General features: G+C 39.0%; 1 protein-coding gene across 9 annotated transcripts in view; it reads left to right on the forward strand.

Annotated features, from left to right (window-relative positions):
- LOC122844956 (unconventional myosin-XVIIIa-like) overlaps window positions 1-22,076 on the forward strand; it is an 83,569-nt gene that overhangs the window by 39,944 nt on the left and 21,549 nt on the right. For all 9 annotated transcript variants that reach the window (XM_044140842.1, XM_044140846.1, XM_044140837.1 and 6 more), the window contains 15 exons: window positions 1,170-1,235; window positions 2,534-2,662; window positions 12,090-12,233; window positions 12,419-12,508; window positions 12,702-12,821; window positions 12,909-13,023; window positions 14,166-14,293; window positions 15,010-15,164; window positions 15,882-16,005; window positions 16,087-16,287; window positions 16,438-16,548; window positions 17,842-17,946; window positions 18,121-18,267; window positions 18,482-18,595; window positions 19,513-19,629. In XM_044140842.1, coding sequence (XP_043996777.1) covers window positions 1,170-1,235; window positions 2,534-2,662; window positions 12,090-12,233; window positions 12,419-12,508; window positions 12,702-12,821; window positions 12,909-13,023; window positions 14,166-14,293; window positions 15,010-15,164; window positions 15,882-16,005; window positions 16,087-16,287; window positions 16,438-16,548; window positions 17,842-17,946; window positions 18,121-18,267; window positions 18,482-18,595; window positions 19,513-19,629 — 1,866 coding nt within the window. The remainder of the gene's footprint in view (window positions 1-1,169; window positions 1,236-2,533; window positions 2,663-12,089; window positions 12,234-12,418; window positions 12,509-12,701; window positions 12,822-12,908; window positions 13,024-14,165; window positions 14,294-15,009; window positions 15,165-15,881; window positions 16,006-16,086; window positions 16,288-16,437; window positions 16,549-17,841; window positions 17,947-18,120; window positions 18,268-18,481; window positions 18,596-19,512; window positions 19,630-22,076) is intronic.

Below are 22,076 nucleotides of genomic sequence, written 5' to 3' on the forward strand. Positions count from 1 at the left end.
GGCGACTGTTTATTAGATAAAGCAGGTGCGATTTGGAGTGCAAACTTTATTTGTGAATAAATAGTCGACTTGTCCTTGGGATAATTTTGCTGCATGAGCTACTTATGTGAAGTTTCAGCACTGATCTATGTTTTCCACTTTGGATAATGTCTCCAACAATCATCCATCAAAGTCTTAAACTCTTAGAGATGGCTTTCTAACCCCTTCCAGGCTGATATTAATTTCTACAGAACAAATTTCTCTAGAACGACGAACATGTTGTATTTAGAGATTACTTTTGGGTACTTCATTTTATTCGACCAATGCTGTTTAAGGGATTTCATAATTCTATAAACCAGGTGATAATTATAGCCCGTGAAGCTGAACAAAAAAAATGCAGTTAACCATAATAAATGAATCACCTAATAAGGCAAGGTTAGCTTGGAGAGTTATATTTTCTTTAGTAAAATATTTATATATATTTATGTTTAGTAAAATATAATATATTTAGGTTATTTTTAAGTAGAAACGGGAGAACGTTTCACATGAAATCAACAAAGTTGTCTTCTAGAAAAAAATTGAGAGAGAGAGAGAGAGAAAGCATGAAGCACCAAGGTTACGGGAAGAGTAATACTGTTTTTCTCTGTTTTTGTGTGAGGGGTGAGTTTCTGTAGAAACACCGGTGAACAAAAGCCCCTCAGTACTCACGGAGAACCTCTGCTAGTGTAATCTAGATGTAGTCTTTGAGACTGGAGGCTCAAATACAGAGTGAAAGAGCTGAGACAACAATACAACTTCAGTGCACATCAGCTAGTAGATGGACAGGGCAGAGGGAGTCTCAGAGACTGGGCTCATGGTGTGCTTCTGTGCTGGATGTGTGCACTCAGTCTCAGTGGGGCCAAGAAATACCGGGGGTCATGTTGTGTAAGCCAGGAGCAGGTGGACTCAGAGCGACAGGTTATAATTAGTTTTTGGAGGTTCTTGGAGCCAAATGTGTTTTTTTTTTTTTTTTTTCTCATGCTTGTTGACTTTAATCCAAACTAAATCCAGTTGTGACAGAAGAAAGAAAACTGTCTTTTACTTCTAATTTATAGGCTTGTGGGTAGATCACTGTCTTATTGTATTGTCTGTAATTAATCTTCCTGCATCCAAACATGGAGATATCGATGTTTTTGTACATCTTTACCCAGGCTGTGGAGGAGCTGTTGGAGTCTCTGGATTTGGAGAAGAGCAGCTACCACATGGGTCTGAGTAGGGTGAGTAAGAAAACAAGCCAGTTTAATGTTCCTGCGCAAACCTTTTGCTTTGAATCACTACCAGTTCCTTTCCTCTTTAAACCTTAACAACAAAGCTGCTGCACAACATTTTTTATTTTTTTTTGGTGAATGACACTTGCTTTCCTGGGAAGTGTGCCTTTCATTACACCTGTCCCTCTTTGAGAGGTCTTTGCTGTTCTTTTTATGGAATGCTGCCAAGCCGTGTCCCTTCATCTCACCTTTTTTTGCCACTAGCTACCCAAGAGACTCTTCTTCACTCGCTGACAGCAAGACAGTAATTCTCTCCTTTGTTTCTGGTCGTTACAGCAAATTCTTCCTACTGTTTTTGCACCATGACCCTCGTACAGACACCCACCGTAAACATAGGATTGGACCTCGGTTTCTAAGCTATCAGCTAGAAAGTAGCTCTCAGCTAAGACTGAAATACAAGAGAAACAATAATATAAAAAAACCACAAATGTCGCCACTCTTTGTAAGCATATAAGAGAGGAAGGGTTTGGAGGCAGCCTTACATTGGGCACCACAATTCAAAAAGGCTCAGTTGGCCATTCACAAAGCATGTCGTTGGCGTCATAGCAACCTGTCTCACTTGCATGCCAATTACGCCAGCCCCAAACAGGCTTCCAGCAGTGGATTCAAAGCTCTGCGCAGGATAAAATCTGCCTTCAGAGATAGCTCTGTGTAGAAGAACAGCTTAGCCTCCCGCATTTTGCATAGTACTGCATGCATCTAATGATGGATGGTAAATTTCCGCCCAACTGTTGACCCAAATTAAAGCATAGTATTCTCTGTTTTAACCAAATACATTGCTCCTCCAATTTTTACATTTCCCAAACCACATTCTGATTTGTTACCTTTGAAGCATTTTTACATGTGTAGAGTACAAAATTTTTTTTACTGTAAACACTTTCTTGCCATTGGCAGTACTTGATCCTTTGAAGTATAGAGGAGCCCAGAGCCTGTTAAACTGTGTTCCACCTTTGGCCTAGATTAAAAACAGACCATGCTGATTGTCCAAGATAATAACTTAATCTCTCCTTTATCATTCGGATAAAGCTCTTATGTCTGTGGATTACACATCTTCTTATTGATTTCTTTGCTTCAGTGCGTTTATTTAGTTTTTCAACTCACCTTTGTTTTAACTTTGCTGCTGTGCTTTGCTTTAAAGCATGCCGCTTACTCTAATTTTCTCTTGGCTGAAGTAAGCACCGAGTGATCTCTCAATAATGTTTCCTTTTTGCTAATATGCGTTTGTGTGACATTGTTTCTTTCTCCAGTTGTTTTTCAGAGCCGGGATTTTGGCTAAGCTGGAGGAACAGCGGGATGAGCAGACCAAGCGTAATCTAACTCTGTTCCAAGCTTCCTGTAGAGGCTACCTTGCACGGCAGGCCTTCAAGAAGAGAAAGGTATGAACAACATATCTTTTATATGTAATTCATGTTTTCAGTTCAATTTGTGTATATAGCACAAACCTAAAAGGTACTTAGTGAAAAGAGGTCCCACTGATATCCACATGCACAGAATTAAATTGGGTCCAAATTCAGTTTAAATCAGTTTGGACGTAAACACAGAAGCACGGGACCAGGGGTACGTTCTGTAAGGAAAACACAAAAACAAGAGCACACAAATTTAGTACCTCTTTCACCCACTGCATTAAACACACTCTCTGTGTTTCAGCTCAACTGAAACACCGAGAGTACTTTCTTTGAGAGAACAACAAGGAAAGTTATTAATGTTAATGTCAGCAATAGCTCCATCATGGAAAGAGATGCAGCTAAATCCAAATGTTTTGGTGTCACTGGTACTAATAGAATTACCCAAACCAAATGGCAAAAATAGTTCTGTTAATTTCAGCAGTAGCTTTCTTAATAACAACATCCAGAAAAGAAACAAAGATAAACATTGAATGAATAGGCCAGGAGTGTGTTCTATTGAAGAGAAAATAAACTAAAACACTGTGCCAGCAATACTTTCTGTGAGGGGGAAAAAAAAAAAATCAAGGATAACACACACAGTCAATTACCTTAATAGCCCTGTCAATAACTCTATGTAGAAAAGAGGCAAAGCTAAACACAGAAACCCTGGATGTCCAGCACTTTTAAGTCTTAGACTAAAGATTTTCACAATCTCATTAAAATGTAAAAGTTCAAATATCTTTCTTTTTATCTATTCGAAGGAAACAAACAATGTTTAGTTTGCTTTGATGCCTTTTAAAAGATACATATTTATATGAATGCAAAATTATTGTATTGGAGAAATGAGTAAATTAACAGGGTGGTTTTGTTGTACAGAAAACCTTAAAGATGAAGAATTTCTTCAGGGCTATTTTAAGGGCCTGTTTGGCCTAGACTTTAGGGTAGATCCTACCAGCGATCCTGCAAATCTTCAACTAATTACAAATAAGCACTCTAAATCTTTTGCTCATAGCCTTGGCCTTCCTGTGATCCATCCAATCATCTATCACAAGGCAGAACCATGGCAATTTCTTCCGCGTGCCCCCAAGAATGCACCCTTATCAGGCATGCTGCTGACTCGCATAGCCTCCTGCTCCACCCCACTTCCATTTCTCTGTTGGCATGCATGGCTCCATCTCTCTGGACTTAATGCATGTCCTCCAGTGATATATGGCACCCCACACTTCTCCATCTCTGTGATTACTATTTAAGTGAAAGTGCTGCTTCAGCCTGCTTGCGATGAACCAGCAGAAACAGAATCAATGCTCCTGCCCTCCATCAACAATGACAATGTGCGAGGCACGGAGTATCTTGTTTCACTTGTATGTGTTGCAAGTAAGATAATTAAATGGCCAAATTTTCTATAAGATTTATCAGTAGTGCATGAATATGACTGATATTTCTTCCGTTTCATTTTTTTGTTGTTTGTTTTGTCTTTCATTTGAGTTCAAAATGTAATACTTATAGTTTGGAACAGTCCTGTGTTTCACGTTCTAAACCTGGAAATTATAAACAACAAGAAGCCGTCAAAATTTCAGGGCAAAAGGGCTTTTACAAAATCCATTAAGCAAAAAACTAGATTTTCCTCTCCACTCTCATCCCTTCTATCTTCCACTAATGTATCTGTAATAGAAAGATTAAATTTTTTTATTTGGGATTTATTGATCTCAAAATCAATTTAGCTTGGCAAGGTAAGATGTTAAATGCAGCCATGGCTGTGATGATACCTTCTACTGATTCTGTCAATTTAGAGGAACAGTTGCTGTTATGAACTGTGTGCGTTTTGGTGCCAAAAATTTCCTAAAATCTGTAGATAAAAGCTGAGACGGCTCATTTTTTGACACAAGCATCTCTATGCTACACCCACTCTCAAGATTTTTTAATTCAACTGTCACTGAGCCGTCAACATTTCCATTAAACAAATAACTGAAACTATAAAAAGTGAATTTCAGCACAGCTTATTAAGCCCCAAGTGCAAACTTCTCTACTTGTGAGCCACGAATGTGGTTCTCAAACTGTCGGGGAAAAGTATGGGAATCGTGGTTCTAGAACATTGACCATTGCTTCAAACAAAAACCTCTCAAGAAAAAGGGCAGTGGAAAAAACGTACAAAAAATTTCTTCTATGCTGCTGAGTGACAGATAAATGACCTGCCTAAATATCTGCACAGAAATATTGCTGGAAAAACAAAAATGATGCACTTTTTTCAGGCCGCAGGTCAAATGCAAAGTGTATTTGTCATGCTGCCAGAGTCCTGGCATGTTATGTAGTGATGAGGAGAATGCAGAGGAGGAACAAGTCCAAGTTGTAGTTCATTGGGTTTAGAGTATTATATTAAGCTCAGCATAGTTCACACACACACGCACCAAAAAATCAAATGTCAGCTTCAAAGTCCCACTGTGATCAGTTAAAAGCACAAAAAAATTAGATCGCACCAGAGCAGAATGAAAATACTGATGGCATATTTCTTCTCCACAGTAGGGCTGAATCCACATAAAGCAAAATTCTGCAGATTGTTAGGAAGCTTGGTGTAGGTGTGATAAATATGGTGCTACAGTTGTAATTAAATAGTCATGAAAGCAGCTGTGAAATAACCTATTTGTCAGAGCTGAGTAGGACCACACTTTGTGATGAATGGGGAAAATTATTTGAATGGTAGGTACAAATACATCTAAAACTTTGCAAAGATAGACAGTTTGGGTGTTTTACTTTCTTCTGCATAGAAGCTGTTCCTTAGGTTTGAGTTTATAATTTGTATATCTCTACCTCAGGGCTTCAGAGTGAAAACCCTCTAGGGCATTAGATCACAGATAATGAGGCTAGTTCTATGTTTTCTAAATTGCATAGATATTCTGCAGCTTAGATTATACCAAATCCAACTGAAATATGTTCTGCTCTGTTAGTCAAAATAAATCTAGATATTACATAGTTTAATAGATAATAATGCTAAAGATGTTCTTATGCAACAGCTAGGTTTTCATACAGCATTTATGTACAATACCATATAGATCTGCGTGGGTGTATTTGCTTCAGATGTTGAGATGTTTACCTAATGCTAAAAGCATGATTGAGGCAAAGCGTAGCAAGTTTATATTTATTGTGTATTTATTTATATATTTATCTCAATCCATGCCTCTCCTGAGTGAGCAAGAATTGGATTTATTGTGATTTCGTGCAGACACATTCTGTCCATCAGATTAGATTGCTAATCTTTCAGTGTCTGTCCAGTCTACTCTACATCCCTTCTGCAATTAAGCTGGGACAGGGGAAAAGGCAGTGGGTGTAAAAGCCCCCTGCTAAGAGGAAGAGGAGGGTAAAGACGGAAGCAGTGGGTGGAACAATCCTCCTTTTTCTCTTGGTAATTTAGCCATTTGAATGTTAGTGGAGTTATATTTCTTCATATTTATACAGCTAAATATCACTGAGACATGAGGTCCTGTTCTCAAGGGAGGGCTGTTTATGTTGTTTCATTTTATTTGACGCTGTCCTCCCCAACACCTGTTTCAGAACTCTTAAAATGGAAATTGTGGTATTTTTACTGGCATCCTTACGGAATTTTTTTTTCTGACTTGAAGTCTAACAGACATGGCAATCTTTACTGTATTGCCATCTGTAGTCTGTTTGTGTTTTCTTTTCAAAGGGTGCTTGCCCTGGTTAAATTCAACACCTCTGTTCGGTCAATCTGGATTCTCTGCATCACAAAGCAATTTTAGGTTTTTCTTGTAATGTAAGTTGGAAATACTCAATTTCCATAAAAACCTTTTAAAAAGACTCAGACTTGAATACTTGAGTTTGGATAGTTCCCCCACATGTTGAGGCGCTGTGTTGATTTTAAAGTTGTAACCTGCAGACAGCTTAGTCTTGTCTCTGGAAAGAAAGTCAAACTGTTAGCGCCACTGAAACTATATTATATTAAGTAGTCAATAAATCATTTACTCCTTAATGCTATGTGTGTGAAGCCAAAAAATGGAGCACAATTTCATGTGACCCTGATGATTAACAGCTCAGTGAGCAGTGGTTAATCAGCGTGGCATAGAAAAATTGCGACTGTATACACTTAAAATCACTGCACATGCACTCGAGATTTGTAAAGAAAAATAAATCATCGGGGAAAGAAGGGGTTTTTGTTAACTTTTGCAGGAAACTGAGTTTATGACAAAGTTAATATTATTTTTAGACATGCTGCTTCACATCAAAGGGCTTTTGCTGTAAATTTCAGTTTGAAGATTTCTTTTCTAATTCAGAACAGACTTTAGATAAAAGTTAAGTTTTCATAACTAAAAACCAGTTTCTCATATTTTTCTGAAATTTTTCAACTGTTGCTAAATCTAACAGTTGTGATGAAGCTCATGGCTCAGTATAAGAGCAGCTGGTGTGTAACTTCTAATTTAACAGTAAAACTCTGACCCTCCGTGTGACAGCTCACTTGTCAAAGCTGTCGAAAACTGCAGACCGGGATTTACTGTTGGGTTCAGACTGATTATGCCGCTTCGCCCAGAATAATCAATACTTATTAACTGCAGTGCAGAGGCTGGATTTGTTAGGTAAACTTGCATGGGGTGAGGAGGAGGGGTGGGAGATGAGGGGGGGGGATGACTGCTGCAAACAGCTGAAAGCAAATGCTGCTCCTATCATCGTTAATGACTTGTCAAATACAGCTCTGGGTTTACCCTGAGGGGATTGTAACAAGTAAACTGTGTCCTCCAAGTTAATTTTAATGTTTATGGACATTTATTATAGCAAAAACATGGCAACACTTAAAATATGTAAAGCTTTGGTAATTTAAGGTGGATTATTTTAACAGCAGGTCAGCATTTAAACAGATGAAGACAGAAAGATGTGCAACATTAAGATGATTCTTTTTAAATATTTAGTTTCTGATGGAAGCACTTCAGAAAGTTAATGAACACGGTATAAAGAGTCTCTGGCAATGTTCAGAGTCCTCTTTCTGTAGCAGATCCAAAATAGATCTTGAACAGAGAGTAGGTTCCCTCTTATGTTCATACTTGATGTCCTTCTGTATCTTATACATGTCTTTCTTGTCTGCCATTTTGTGGCCGTTACCTACATAAATCTGGACGTATGTACTGGACCCACGTTCAACATCCATCTTCTCAAATTAGAAAAAGTATTTAATAATTCATGTCAAGTCACAGAACAGACTTTTTGAAATACCGCGAATACAGAGTTACTTAATTACAACATCAAAATATCTGCTGTATCTACTTGTTGAGTCAGTAGACTAAGTGTTATGACTGCAGGACAATCAAGGCTATGGCTGATACATGTATATCTATAAAGCTCTGGAAAAAAATTAAGAAAACTACTTAACATTATCAGTTTCTTTTCATAGGTTTATGTTTGAGTAAAATGAACATTGTTCTTCTATGAACTATTGACAATGTCTCTGAAATTCCAATCAACAATTTAGCATTCACTTGCAGAAAAAATGACTAAAGCTCAAAATAATGAAAAAAATGCTGTGCTTTCAGACCTCAAGTAATGCAAAGAAAACAAGTTCATATTCATGTAGAAACAACAATACTAATGTTGTAACTCAGGAAGAGTTTGAAAATCAATCTTTGGTGGAATAACCATGAGGTTTTCAATGGGATTCAGGGCCAAGGTCTCCTAATTTTTTGCCAGAGCTGTATATTTCTTTCCCTGTTCACACATTTTTGCTATGCATTGCTTCCGCCATTGCAGCATGCAAATTTATTCCTATTCATCTGATGCATATATGTTAGATACAGTCTCTCCTTGCAATATTGTTGTGAAGGGCATTTTTTAATTTTGATTTCCATCCTGTTTATATTATTCTTGATTCAATTAGTCACCACCACAGTTGAGAAGCAGATAAACAGCCATGGTGGCTTATTGAATTGATTTCCATCTCCCCTCCTATGCCTTGTGAATATTTATAGAGCATCCTGCTGTTGAATGTTTGAATAATTATTGCACAATAATATCCTTTTGCACCCTTGCTTTTACCTTCATATCACTTGGAAAAAACTGATAGGGCTCCGTAGCCTCTTGTGCTGTTTGAAGTGTCCAATCTTAAGAGTTAGATTAGATGGCAATTTGCCTCCGGAACGGTTACCGTCGAGCAGTGGTGAAGCCACTCAGACATTTTCTACTTGATGTATACAGATGTGACAGGAAGCCCCAATTTTCTTTGATTTATATTTCCTGGCATGTTAACCTTGTGAAACCGTGCCAAGCCCATGTGACAAAAATGACAAAACCACATTTTTTTTCTTGTTTCTTTTTTTCCACTCTCTTTTTCCCCCCCGCTCATTCAGCTGTCTCCTCAAGGGGACATCCTGACATTTTTAAAGTCTGTCATTTTGCCTCAGCAGGCACTAACTGTATTGGTTGTTGTCCTTCAGGTACCCTACAAATCCCTTTTTTGCCTTTTTGGCATCTAATCAGCACTACATACATGTGTTGGCTTGCAAATTAAATAATGTTTATGCATCTGGTAGACACTTTTAAAGGCGACCTACAAATATGGATATAACATTGCAATCAATGTCAAGCTAACAATAAGCTACATGGAAGGTTCTGTCAGAGGTGCTTGGGTGGCAGTGCAGATATAAAGGGAAGGGAAGTGGATCAGAGTGCATAAGAGGGTGTAGAAAAGTACAGGGTAGGTGCCAACGCAATCCTCAGGGAAGGTATTTGACCTCTGAGTTTTAAATTCAAAATGGATCCAAATTTGTACAGGAATAAATATGCTTTATGAGATGCAACATAACTATCAAACCATAAGCAAAAATGTTCTGTAGGTATTCAGTCCTATTGTCAATTCTGTAAAATATTTATTGTAAATGTTGACCTAAAGAATACAATTTTTATCATCAATTATTTTTAAAGCACCAGTTCAATCTTTGTTGGTTTAAAGTGGATTGCAATCCCCCCGAGGTCCCAGGTTAGTTTTTTTTTTTTTAGTTTAATGGGGTTGTTTGGAATTCTAGAAATAAATATGCTCAAATCTCCTATTTACTTTAACTTGATAATAAGATATTTTCTGAAGACTTTTTATTTTTTTTTTTATTTTTAACAGATTATGTTCGTAATCCCTTCTTGGGCCAGTTCATGCCTAAAAAATCTGATCAAACGTGAATAATTACATATGACCTCCTGCTGGTATACATTATAGATTAGAGTCACATAACCAAATAATCTTTTAATAAGATTATAGAAAATTACATTCAATTTGCAGTTGTCAAAGCGGCCACAGAATGTCTGCAAGGTGAGTACAAACTGATACGTATTCAATAGTGACAGACTGCTCCCACCAAATCTAAAAATGTTTGAAATAGTGAAACGGTAACCTATCCAGCATCCAGATATTTATGAGTAACAGTTGCCCCCTGCTGGCTTGGATGTCCAAAGTCGGGGCTGCATGCCTCTGACTTGATTTGAATGTATTCTTTCTTGATTTTTAAGGCCAGAGCTTGTGAAAAAAAGCAACTATAGCATCTTTCAGAAAAATATGTCGTATAGAGCTCCAGGTTTTCATTTTTTGAAAAGCATTATTTCTGGTGGAAAAAAAAAAAAATCACTCGTACCCACGCTTGCTCTCTCTTACGTATACTTTCCCAGGTCTGCGTGCACATGCTCCTTACCGAGAGTGCTTTGTTTCTTAATCTTGGTTCACAATTGTAACTCATCACACAGTCACACAGTTGTCACACCGTCTTAATTTGATCTGAGAACCAGAATGATTAGCCATGGTACTCATGGAGCCTAATCTTTTGTTTGTTTCCCTTTCTTTTTAGACTAAATATGACAAGTGAAACCTGCTTAAATCTTCTGCCAGAGAATTGCTGCATTTTGTTACACGTTAAAGCTTTGACTGTGTGACAAATCCTAATTGGTTATAGAGAGTACCTTCAGGGCAAAACGTACCTGATGCTGCGAATTGTGTTGCTCTAATTGGGTTTGCCCATAATCTGCCGCTGCTAGAGAGCCTCATGCATAAGCAGCATGGAAATCGTGTAATACTTGGAATGAGCTGCCGACATGTTTGATTTAATTAATCAAAAATTAGCTCCCAGCCTTGGAACGCACTCTGTGGAAACTCTCCAGAGGAGACAGGCAAGTCCTGGGATAACTGCTTGGCTATAAACAGGCAATCAAACACATTAAAAATGCAGTGTTTCTGGGATTCGGTTTAACAGTGTTGAGGATGAGAGATTACTGGTTGATGAGTTTTATAATGTCTCTGCCCCACTGTCTTCTTCTTTCATTATTTGTCTATGACATTTTCTTTTCTGCAATTAAATCATTAAGCATGTGTGAAAAAGAAATTGCTTCCCCTGCACATTTTTCATACTACAAGCATAAAGTTAGATCCATTTTATTGGGGTTTTAATGTCACACAGTAACACAAAATAGTGGAAATAAATGTTTGAACTCTACTGAACGAACAAGCTCATAAAGACCAAGTAACAAACCAAGCAAGACAGGTCAGGGATAAAGTTGTGGAGAAGCTTAAAACAGAGCTAGGGTTTTAAAAAGGTGCCGAAACATTTAGTTTTATCTCATAGGGCGTTTTGTACACTCTGTGTAACTGAACCTACCAAGACAAGGCAATGGAAGTATTAATGAGAGAAAAGGCTCAGTCCCACTCTGAAGGAGCTTTAGAGATTTGCAGCACAGGTGGCAGAATCTGTAAACAGCATAACTATTAGTTTTACAACAACAAAGTCCCACACAGAAAACATGTCTAAGTAAGAGTTCTGGTAACACAATACCAGTATTGAAGCTTTTGGCTGACATGCAAAAGGTTAGGCATGGCAAAAAAACAACACCTCATGGAAGGTGATTTGAATATGATTTCCTTTGAGAGAGACAGAATCTGGTCAGAGATTATGAGAAAATGGATCCAAAAAGAGAAAACTGTTTCAGTAGGACAATAGCTAAGTTTCCATTAGCCTCGAAATTGCACAAATTGAAATTACAAAAATATAATAATGTTAATAATGTTATACATGATTTTCACATGTGTAAACCTTGCATGGGCATAGTTTTGACATGAAAGAGCTGAATACAAATGTACCTCACCCCCTTAATGTTTTTATGTGTAGGAAAATATGAAAATCATTTCCCTCTTAGAAACTATGAGGTATTTTGTGTTGATCTGTCACATGTACTCTAGATAAAATGGGTTGGATACATCTGAGAGTAATTTACCGGAGTTATGTTGAATATAAAGAACATGTACATGATTTGCATATTGAGTTACTAGTACTAGGGTTATATACTAATACCTGTGTCCCAGTCTGTTCGGTTCTATTTTTATCCAGTGCAACAAATGCTCACAATCAAGATTGCGAATCTCTGTGGTAACTGCCTCTCCATATGTGTTCAGATCCAGGACCTTGCAATCAGGTGCATTCAGAAAAACATCAAGAAGAACCATGGTGTGAAAGACTGGCCTTGGTGGAAGCTCTTCAGTACAGTTCAGCCGCTCATTAAAGTCCAGCTCACCGAGGAGCAGATGCGAAGCAAAGATGTGAGCAAGTCTCTCTATCACCTTCCCCGTACTCACCTTATAGATTCTGCTCAATTGCACAGCCTGATTTCACTTTTTAAACTGCGTCACCTGGCATGCCTTCGCACGTCCTGAATGACTTAATAATTCACAATTTACTCGTAGCATAACATGTAAAAAATTTACCGCTCTGATCTGTGCTCCAGGAGGAGATACAGCAGCAGAAATTGAAGCTGGAGAGAGTGGAGAAAGAGCGGAGTGAATTGAGACTGAACACGGATCGATTGGAGAGCAGGGTGGGTCTCTTTGTCTTTGTCACGGCTTTCGGGGAGCACCAGGTTTGAGATTTGTGGTGGAGTCTTGCTGCCTCTTTCATTCTGGTTAAAAAAAAAAATATATATATTGATCAGCAACTTGCATAAGAGTCTTTGTAAGCACGCTGCAGCCGTTCCTCTCACCGGTTGTATTCCACCTCTTGTGTGTGAACAGATCTCAGAGTTGCTGGCTGAGCTCGCCGACGAGAGGAGCACCAGTGAGTCGGCTTCCCAGTTGCTGGAAACTGAAACTTCAGAGAGACTCCGCCTGGAGAAGGACATGAAGGACCTGCAGGCACATGCACACAAAAAAGACATGAAACACAGTCTATTTTCCCTTTACTAACTCTTTTTCAATCTTGACTTAATTACTGCATTTCAGGTTAAGTTTGAAGCCATGAAAAAACAAATGGAGTCACAGGAGATGGAGCTCATGGAAGCACGTCTCACAAAGGCGTCGGAGCTCAACGGAGAGCTGGATGATGATGACGATTCTGGTTAGTTGAACTCAAAACTGGCCTTGAAGATAAATTTAAGGATTTCTCATGCAGTCAGGGCCCTCTTTGCTATCAGTCGAGGCTTTTTTAAGCATTTATTTCAAAATGCCCTAATTGATTGTACTTTTGACACCAGCAGCAGCCTGGCTAAGCCTCCCTAATGGGCATGTCAGCTCAGGTCAGTAACATAAATACTGAATCGCAGTTTGAAAATTTCCCTTACACTAATTGTAGCTGCAGGAATGAGTCCTTTGCTCGACTGTTGCAGCAGGAAACGTGGCAGTAATATATTTTTGCAAAGTACTGCTGAGGATATTTCCCAAGTTTTCGGTTTTATGACTTGCGGATTAAGATGTTCACTCCCAGGCATACAACTAATGGCCACTGATTGGTGTGTCCCCCCCTTTTCTGCAAGAAAATGGATCGCCTGCTGAGAGCTTTTTGTCTATGGGGCTTTATTCCCCCCATGCAATACCGCCCCCTTCAACCCACCTCAGCAGACAAGCCATTACAGAGCATATCAGAATTCTTAGATGAATGAGAAAGTAATCGTTGGGATCAGAGCTGGTGGCCCTGCAAGTTGTCATTATGCTATATATATGCTAATGAGCAGCACTGATGGAGGAGCCCGTGTTGGTATGTGAAGGAGAAATGGACAGCCTCAGAAATGATAAGGCTTAGAAATGAACCCGAACCTGAATGCCTGCCTGGCCGCTGTTTTAGTTCTGATAGCCTGTGACAGCTCCAGAATTAGGGTCGGCGAAGAACTGCGGAAAGTGCCACTTAGATGTGTCCTTCTCTTACAGCTATTGTTGTGAGCTCGGAATTCTTACCTGAGGTTTATTCAAGATTATGGTTGAAACGCAAAGGCTGCTTTGTAGCTTCCTGTGGAATTTTTTGACCTCGTAAGGTCATGTTTTGATGAAAGAAGCTTTATTTCCTGAAGGATTATATTATGTCGGTCCTTGAATGCGATAACCGTCTGAGCCAGTACAGTGTACTCGATAATCCACAGCATCCATCAAATCTGAGCTTTTGAGCCGCTTTTTGCTGTGTACCCCTGCTAGGCCTGCATTAAATGCGGGAGACACCCAAAATGTCACAAAGACATTTTCTGAACTGTGCGCCTTTTTTTTCTCTAGGAGGCGAGTGGCGGATAAAGTACAATCGAGCCATTCGGGAAATGGACTTCACCAAAAAGAAACTCCAGCAGGAGTTTGATGACAAGCTGGAGACAGAACAGCACAGCAAAAGACAAGTTGAGAGAAAGGCAAGAAAGAATAAGGATGCCTCCTCAAATGACCTTGTCTATTCTAATGTGCGGTATTGATTCACAGTAATCTTTAAACCTAGAGATGCACCTAATACAATTTTGTGGCCAGTTTCTGAACTCTGGACTATATGAAACTTTGAACTGCAAATACTGATTTTAGCTGATTCTGATTCCTTATCAAAGACTCTGATGTGAGAAGACATAAAAACGGCTTGGAAAATAATTGTGTTAGCCTATTCTGCCCTCAGCTATTATTAATTATTAAAGATAATACTAAAGGTAACATCAGGTAATGTATGTGAGAGAACACTTGCTGTAAACAGTGTTTTATAAGAACCAAGAAAACCTTCTTTCCATTGACATTGTGAATTCTCTTTAGTGTCTTAAATTAGTCTTTAGTTCTGTTTGAGCAGTAATCACAGCTTGCAAAACAGTGGTCCGTGGAACAGTAGGATTTTTTTTTCTCAAAGAATTGATACTTCTTTTGAGTGTTTTATTTCACATCAGATGTAAACTTATTGGTTGACTGAAAATCATTTTGTATCTAAATTTGCCAGGAGTAGTTTGTCATCAGTCAGGAGTGGTCAATCCCAAATTCATGCAGTTTCAGCCTCATAATGTATGGGTGCATGTCTATTTAAATTCCATTAATGTATTTTACAGTGCTATCAGAAAAGAATATTTGTGGTAATATTTGTGTGTCCACACCGCAGCTGGCTGATTTGCAGACAGATAATGAGGATCTGCAGCGCTCTGTGCAGCAGCTGAAGAAGAAGTGCCAAAAGCTGACTGGCGAGCTGCAGGACACCAAGCTTCATCTGGAAGGCCTGCAGAGCCGCAACCACGATTTGGAGAAAAAACAGAGGAAGTCAGTTTCAAACGTGCTTCGCCTCTTCCGTGTTTTAATTACCAGCACACATCTCAGAGAATTTCGAGCTCCGCTCTTCCCCGGGATTGCCCAACGCGATGGCCTCCTCACATAATGCTCAAGTTTTCTGTAATTCAAATAGTGCCTGGGATGGTCGGTAATCTGCAGAATTGCATTAGTGGAGAAAATGACTTAGACTTTAAGCACTTAAGAAGCTATCGCTGTGGTATAATGTGATCTCTCCCCTGTGGCTAATTGAAGATGCTCTGTGGGTGAAATTATTTTCAGCTGCACTTCAGAGGGAAATACAGGGAATTACGAGGAGCTGTCAGCAGGAAACACTTAGCTGTTAAGTTCACTAACAATAAGTGTTTCTGGCTGTTAGGATGTTGAAGAAAAAAACATTTCAGAGACGACCGAATGTCATGGGGAAATTTTTAGCCAATAGAAGGAAAAGTGTTAGCGAGAGATAAAGTTAAATGTGGGTCTTTGAATGTGAATATCATTTGTAGACAAAAGGGACATTTTTACAGAGCTAGCTCTCAGTGTACTGTCTCACCATGTCATAAGTAGATTAACAGCAAGATTTTTGTCTTGCATTAATATTTGAAAAGGCTTAGGGTTTTTTTCCCAGTGATATTTTTTCGTGCATTCAAGTTGTATATCATAGTGTGTTCAGTTTAGAGTTTTTTAATTATCTGTTTGTATGTGCCTCAGATTTGACCTGGAGATGAGCCAGGTTCAGGACGAGGTACAAAGAGAAAAGAGTCAGCGGGAGAAACTGGCTCGCGAGAAAGACATCATGACCGGTGAGATATTTAACCTCCGGCAGCAGCTGCAGGTAAGCTTCCTCTTTCTTCTGCTCTGAGTGATACATTGTAGCCCTGATGTCAAACTTCTACTGTGTGCCTCTCGTCCGCAGGACAAGGACACAGAACTGTACGCCGCCAATGTGAAAGTGCAGCAACTGGAGGAAGAGCTGCAGGATCTGTCCTCCCAGGAGTCCAAGGACGAGGCCTCGCTTGCTAAGTTAAAGAAGCAGCTTCACGACCTTGAGGCGAAGGTGAAAGATCAGGAAGAGGAGTTGGATGAGCAGGCGGGATCAATCCAAATGCTGGAGCAGGTACGTGCTTCTATAGTTTTGAGATTTACTTTAAAAACATGTCACTTTTCCAAAGCATGAAACTGTTCCAAAAATTATTAATTCATGCTAATATCGCCTCCATGCATCTTATGTCATAAGCTGCAATGCATGTCCTTATCTTGCTCTCAGGCTAAGCTGAGACTTGAGATGGAGATGGAGAGGCAGCGGCAGAGCCACTCCAAAGAGATTGAGAGCAAGGATGAAGAGGTGGAGGAAATCAGGCGGTCGTGCAGTAAGAAGGTAGGCGTTGCTCATTTTCACTCTTTGTGCATTAATTTTTCTTATCCATATTCTTTCTTCCCTGAGCTATCAATTAGCCATGCCCGTTTAAAGCAGCACAGAGAAACAGATACTGATGTTGACAAATGAATCGAAATTCATTGTATTTAGCCCAGCATATTTTTAGAGATCCTTTCCCTTATTTTATCTTTGAAACAAAAGCAAAAATAATAAAGCATATTTTTTGTCATGCAAAAGATGCAAGATTTGTGACATTATCAAGAAACAAGTGATGAAAGATTTTTTTTTTTTTTTCCAGCAACCCTGCTGGATGGACATTCAGTACTTTACAAAAGTGCTTGCAGCCCATGATCTTTTTTCCTTTTTTTTTTTCTTAAAATTTTTTTTCTATATTTTATTGGGATTATACCTGGTCAAACAACACATTATACACATTGTGTTGGGCATTAAAGAAACATACACGGTTTACAAAATATTAACTGAAATACAAATCTGAAACACATTGTTGGCATTTGTATTCAGACCCTACTGTACTAACTGCAGGTACAGTAGCAAATCTTTCAGGCTATTGCTTTTCCAGCTTTTTATATTATTCAAAGCACTTTGAACTGCCTTGTTGCTGGAAATGTGCTATATAAGCAAACTGCCTTTACCTTACAGAAGACTGAAATGCAGGCCCATTCTTTTTCAAATGGCTGTCTCATTAGATGGAGAACATCTGTGAGAATTAATCAAACTATCCATCAAACCTTTGTAATTGATTTATTCATTGACTTAAAAAACAACTTCCATAGTGACCTTTTTTGTTCTTTTCTTATGATTGAAGCTAATCGCAAAATGAGCCACTTGAAACTTAAATATGTACTATTCAGTTGATTTCTGAAAGCAGTTGGGTGCACTGAATTTTTTCAGGGATATTAGAGTGAAAGGGGTTAAATACAAACATGGGTCACACTTTTCTACTGTTTATTTGTAAAATCAAAACAAAACAAAAAACAAACAGCATTTGTAAAATTTTCCATTCACTTTGTAATTTTGTTGGACTTTATCACAAATTCCCAATAAAATACATAGAGGTTTGTGGTTGAATACTTGGAATGATGGTGTGAATACTTTTGTAAAAGCATCTATGTCTATAATAAAACTGAATTATAAACAGAAGAGCATATTTTGTCAGATGCCAGCAAGTGTTTGCAGCCCAAAACAGTGACGTCTAACAAGATAGCTCATGATGCATGTGTGACTTTAACTGATATCCGTTTCCTGTGTTTTTGACATTGTTGTGTCCTGCAGCTCAAACAGATGGAGGTACAGCTGGAGGAGGAGTACGACGACAAGCAGAAAGTCTTGCGTGAAAAACGGGAGCTGGAGTCCAGGCTTCTGATTGCTCAGGACCAGGTACTGCCTTAGCTCTTTGCCTGTGCAGCAAAGTGTGTGCGATTTAAACGTGGGTCCACTTGTCTTGATTGGAAATAAAATGCTTTTGAGCCCTGAGAGGTGCTCTAAGTTTAGATGGAGGCGAGATAGTCATGTGTAATAGTAATAACTACAGAGCAGTGATTCGTTATTCAGGTTAGCCACAGGGATGTGGAGACGGAGAAGAGGCTAAAGAAAGACTTGAAGAGAACAAAAGTCCTTCTGGCTGATGCACAGATCATGCTGGACCACCTGAAGAGCAATGCCCCCAGCAAAAGGGAGATTGTCCAGCTCAAAAATCAAGTACGTCCTCCTCGGGATTATTTTGCTTCTAATTCAAAAGATGTCAGTACTGTAGCCTTTAATAAGTGACAAAAATAACTGAACAAAAAGGCTTTTCAGATTATAGAAATTGCAACAGTGAAGAAATCCTTCATTATATCCAGCAGGGATTCTTGATCTCGGCCCACTAACGTTTGTCCTTTGCTTCCTTCACGTTTCCCACTGTGCCTCGCAGCTGGAGGAGTCAGAGTTTACTTGTGCAGCAGCAGTGAAAGCTCGAAAGGGCATTGAGATTGAAATTGAAGATTTGCATATTCAAATGGAAGATGTGGTCAAAACCAAGATGGCGGTGAGTTTTCACATCTTTTTCTTTTACAAAGTAACAGTGGAATAATTGAGTGTATGTTCCAACTAATGAAACTTTTAGCTTGGTTTTCAGTTTATATCCAACACAGAAGGCTTTTTTAACCAAAATGTAATTAACACTGTGTACATTTTGGCCCATTAGTGCCTACACTGTTTTCCTTCACATAATTGAAGCTTTTTTCTGTACTTGTGGGTTTTTTTTTTATTCACTTTTTTAATGAGGAAAACCCCCACAAACAACAATGCGTAGTTACTTAAGGGCCTATGCATATCAAATTCTCACTCTTCAAATTGTAGCAGGGTCCTCATTTATATGCATACAAGAGGCCATGCTGGAATATTAAAATAATAAACGCCCTTTGGCATATGTCTGATTTGAACATTTTGCTCTAATGGTTAAATGAGCTTTGCTGAATGTTTTTTTTTTCTTTTCTTTTTTTGTTTCTCAGTCTGCTCATTAATAGCTGTCTCACGAGACTTCTTCCTACATTTTCGACTCATAGACTGAGGATATTTGTGTCTCTTGGGAGGACACACAGTGTGCTGTCTGTCTCCGTTTTGGTTTTTAATTGCTACATTTATGGCAAGGGAGGGTCTCGCAAATGTCTTAGATTAGAGAATTCATATTGAGAACTGGCGTTTTACCAGCTGAGACTCCAAATAGGACATTGCTAGTGTTCTATACACACTGCACTTTCCCTGGCCTAAATGAGCCAATTGATTATCTCCAATTGGTGTCATCCTCCAGCCAGAACCCTGACAAGACTGTGTTTCAAAGCAGGGAGGAAACTCTGGGACTGCTCTGGCTTTGGCTAATCACCGTTTATCATATTTAATAGCTCATGAATAAATCCTGACATTTTGTGTTAAGGTGTGTTTTTCTGTCCGTCTGCCACTTAGCTGGAGGAGCAGGTCAGCCGTCTGCAGAGAGAGAAGAACGACTTGCAGTCTCGCATGGAGGAGGATCAGGAAGACATGAATGAATTGATGAAGAAGCACAAAGCAGCAGTTGCACAGGTAGCCGAGCCTTTGAGGAATTTCAGTCATCTGTTTGAATGGATTTGAAATGTCATCGTAAACACCAGCAGTATTCTTAAGAAATGGGCCATGAAAAGATTTATGACCAGTCTAGAAATTAGCGCATTCTGAGGTCTGGGAAATATCGACGTTCGTTAGACAAAACAAACGGAGACAAAATGCACTAAAGCCAAGCGGACCAGTCCAAATCAAGTCGGACAGCACACCATCTGGTTAAAAACATAAAAAAAATTAAAAATACACTGCCACAACAAATATGCGTTTGGTCCAATGATGTTTGTTTGCGTCCATTTCGAATGCATCTGTTATATTTGGGGGATATTTGGGGAATCCTTTCTGATGCGATGGCTTTTTTTCTGATAGCAGTTTGTCTGCATCTGTTTGGTCTGATGCCTTTTGCCTAATTCAGTTTTGTCAGATGCCAGTTGGTCTGTTAGCATTTATTCTGCTGCTCTTTTATGTCCGGTGGGTTAGTTAGACGGCGTTTACTTTCAGTCTGATCTAATCACATTGGATCTATCAGCATTTGGTCTGATTTAAACAGATTCTCTGGGTAAAAAAAGATCTTGAATGAAAATAGCACATAATCAGAAGATTAATTTAAAATTTAGGACAAAAATGTCACATGATCAATTTCACTAAACAAAACAGCAACATTTATTGTTATCAAAACATTGCACATTTTTACAGACAATAATGTCTGGCATCTATTGTGGCTTTTGAGTGTGCAGCCTTTTTATGTGGCACTGACATTTCTTTTACCAATACGTTTTTTCTCCCTCTGAAGATATTAAGAAAAATCAACAATAAAATCTTAAAATGAAATAAGTTTCTGTCAGCTGAAACAGTAGGTTGATATAAAAAAATTTATACAAGGTGGACTAATGCAAAATAAATAATCACTGTATTTGGTTGAGGTTTGTGAATTAAAAGTGCTGATTCCAAAACCCAAAAGGTCACACATTTAAAACCAGAAATAAAATGCCTCAGTTATAAATTTCTAAATAGCTAACTGATAAGCCAATATGAATTGTTTAATATGTTATGAATTGTTTAATACAGTGGTCCCCAACCTTTTTATTACTGCGGACTGGTCAAGACTTGGCAATTTTGCTGCGGCCCAGGGAGAGGAGGGGGGAATCGTCAGATAATTTTTCTGCATGTTTGCGGCGTTCCAGCTAAAGCCTTTTTTTTTTGCCCCAATGTTTCCTTTATGACAATCTTCCAACGTCCTGCAGTGTGTGGTGTGTTGAATATGCCTGAACTAAAATCAGGCATATCCAACATCGACTTGGCCTGATTATCGCAGCCTGTTGGGTTTTTCCTGACTGGGAGCGAGAACGCAGCCTGTTGAATGTGACAGGTAGCCAATCAGAAAGCGCGGTGACGTAAGTACGGAGGGGAATCCCAAACGGTTGACATGGCAACTGAGAGTCCGGTGGACATCGGAAGTGATATGTGGAAATGTTAATGTAAAGGTCATTTTTATATAGGTTTATGAGGTTATGTTTATTCAGTTAAAAATGTTAATTATGAAAAAACAAAACTCGCCTCCAAATCATAGTGCAGCAAATAGAGTGGCTGCTCCTGCCATGTTTTATCAAACGCCTTTTGTTTTTGTTACGTCTTTTATCGCTTAAAATGAGTCCACAAACTATCACTACTGCTTCTACATCGTCATCCGTGTTTGATTATTCTAAATTCACGTATGGTATGTTGGGGGGTTTTACTGGATTTTCTCCTGGAATCGGGATGTTCGTGAGTGGACTCGGTTCTTGTGTTGCTCCTGCCGTGTGGCTGGACACACGAACCGATCGAACCTGTTGGACTTTTATCGGCTCTGTGGTCACAGAGGTTTGGAAATCGTCCCATAATCCTTAAATCGTGCCGTGTGAACCAGACCTAAAACTCACAAGCGCTACTCCTCTCATCTCGTCTCGACCGCTGCCCTAACGCTCTCTGACTCTGGTCGCTATGGTAACGTTTACATACCCCTTCAAAATAAGATACAGATGCGCCACAAAAATGAACATTTTACTTTCGTAAAAATTTTAACTCAGGATAACGACTGATGGGAGCCCTGAGCTTATTTCTCTTTAACAAGACGGTCCCATCTGGGAGTGATGGGAGACAATGACACCCAAAGTGTTGCTTATGCACAGAGTGGTTGGTCTCTACATGGCGAAGCAGTTTGAAGGCTTCATTGCCTCATTAACGAGCCGGTCACCATATCATGCAGAGCGGGCTTGGAATGTGGGAATCACCTACCACCTACCATTTGTGTTTGAGCATTTTTTTTTCCTTTGCGTGGTAATATTTTCCTGAGACATGAGAATGATCTAAAATGTACATCATACTTATGTCTTTAGTTGCACCACTTATCTAACATCTGGTTTAAAAATTAGACATTACATTTCTAAAGCCAC

The sequence above is a fragment of the Gambusia affinis genome, linkage group LG15 (assembly GCF_019740435.1).
Source record: "Gambusia affinis linkage group LG15, SWU_Gaff_1.0, whole genome shotgun sequence".
Taxonomy (NCBI): domain Eukaryota; kingdom Metazoa; phylum Chordata; class Actinopteri; order Cyprinodontiformes; family Poeciliidae; genus Gambusia; species Gambusia affinis.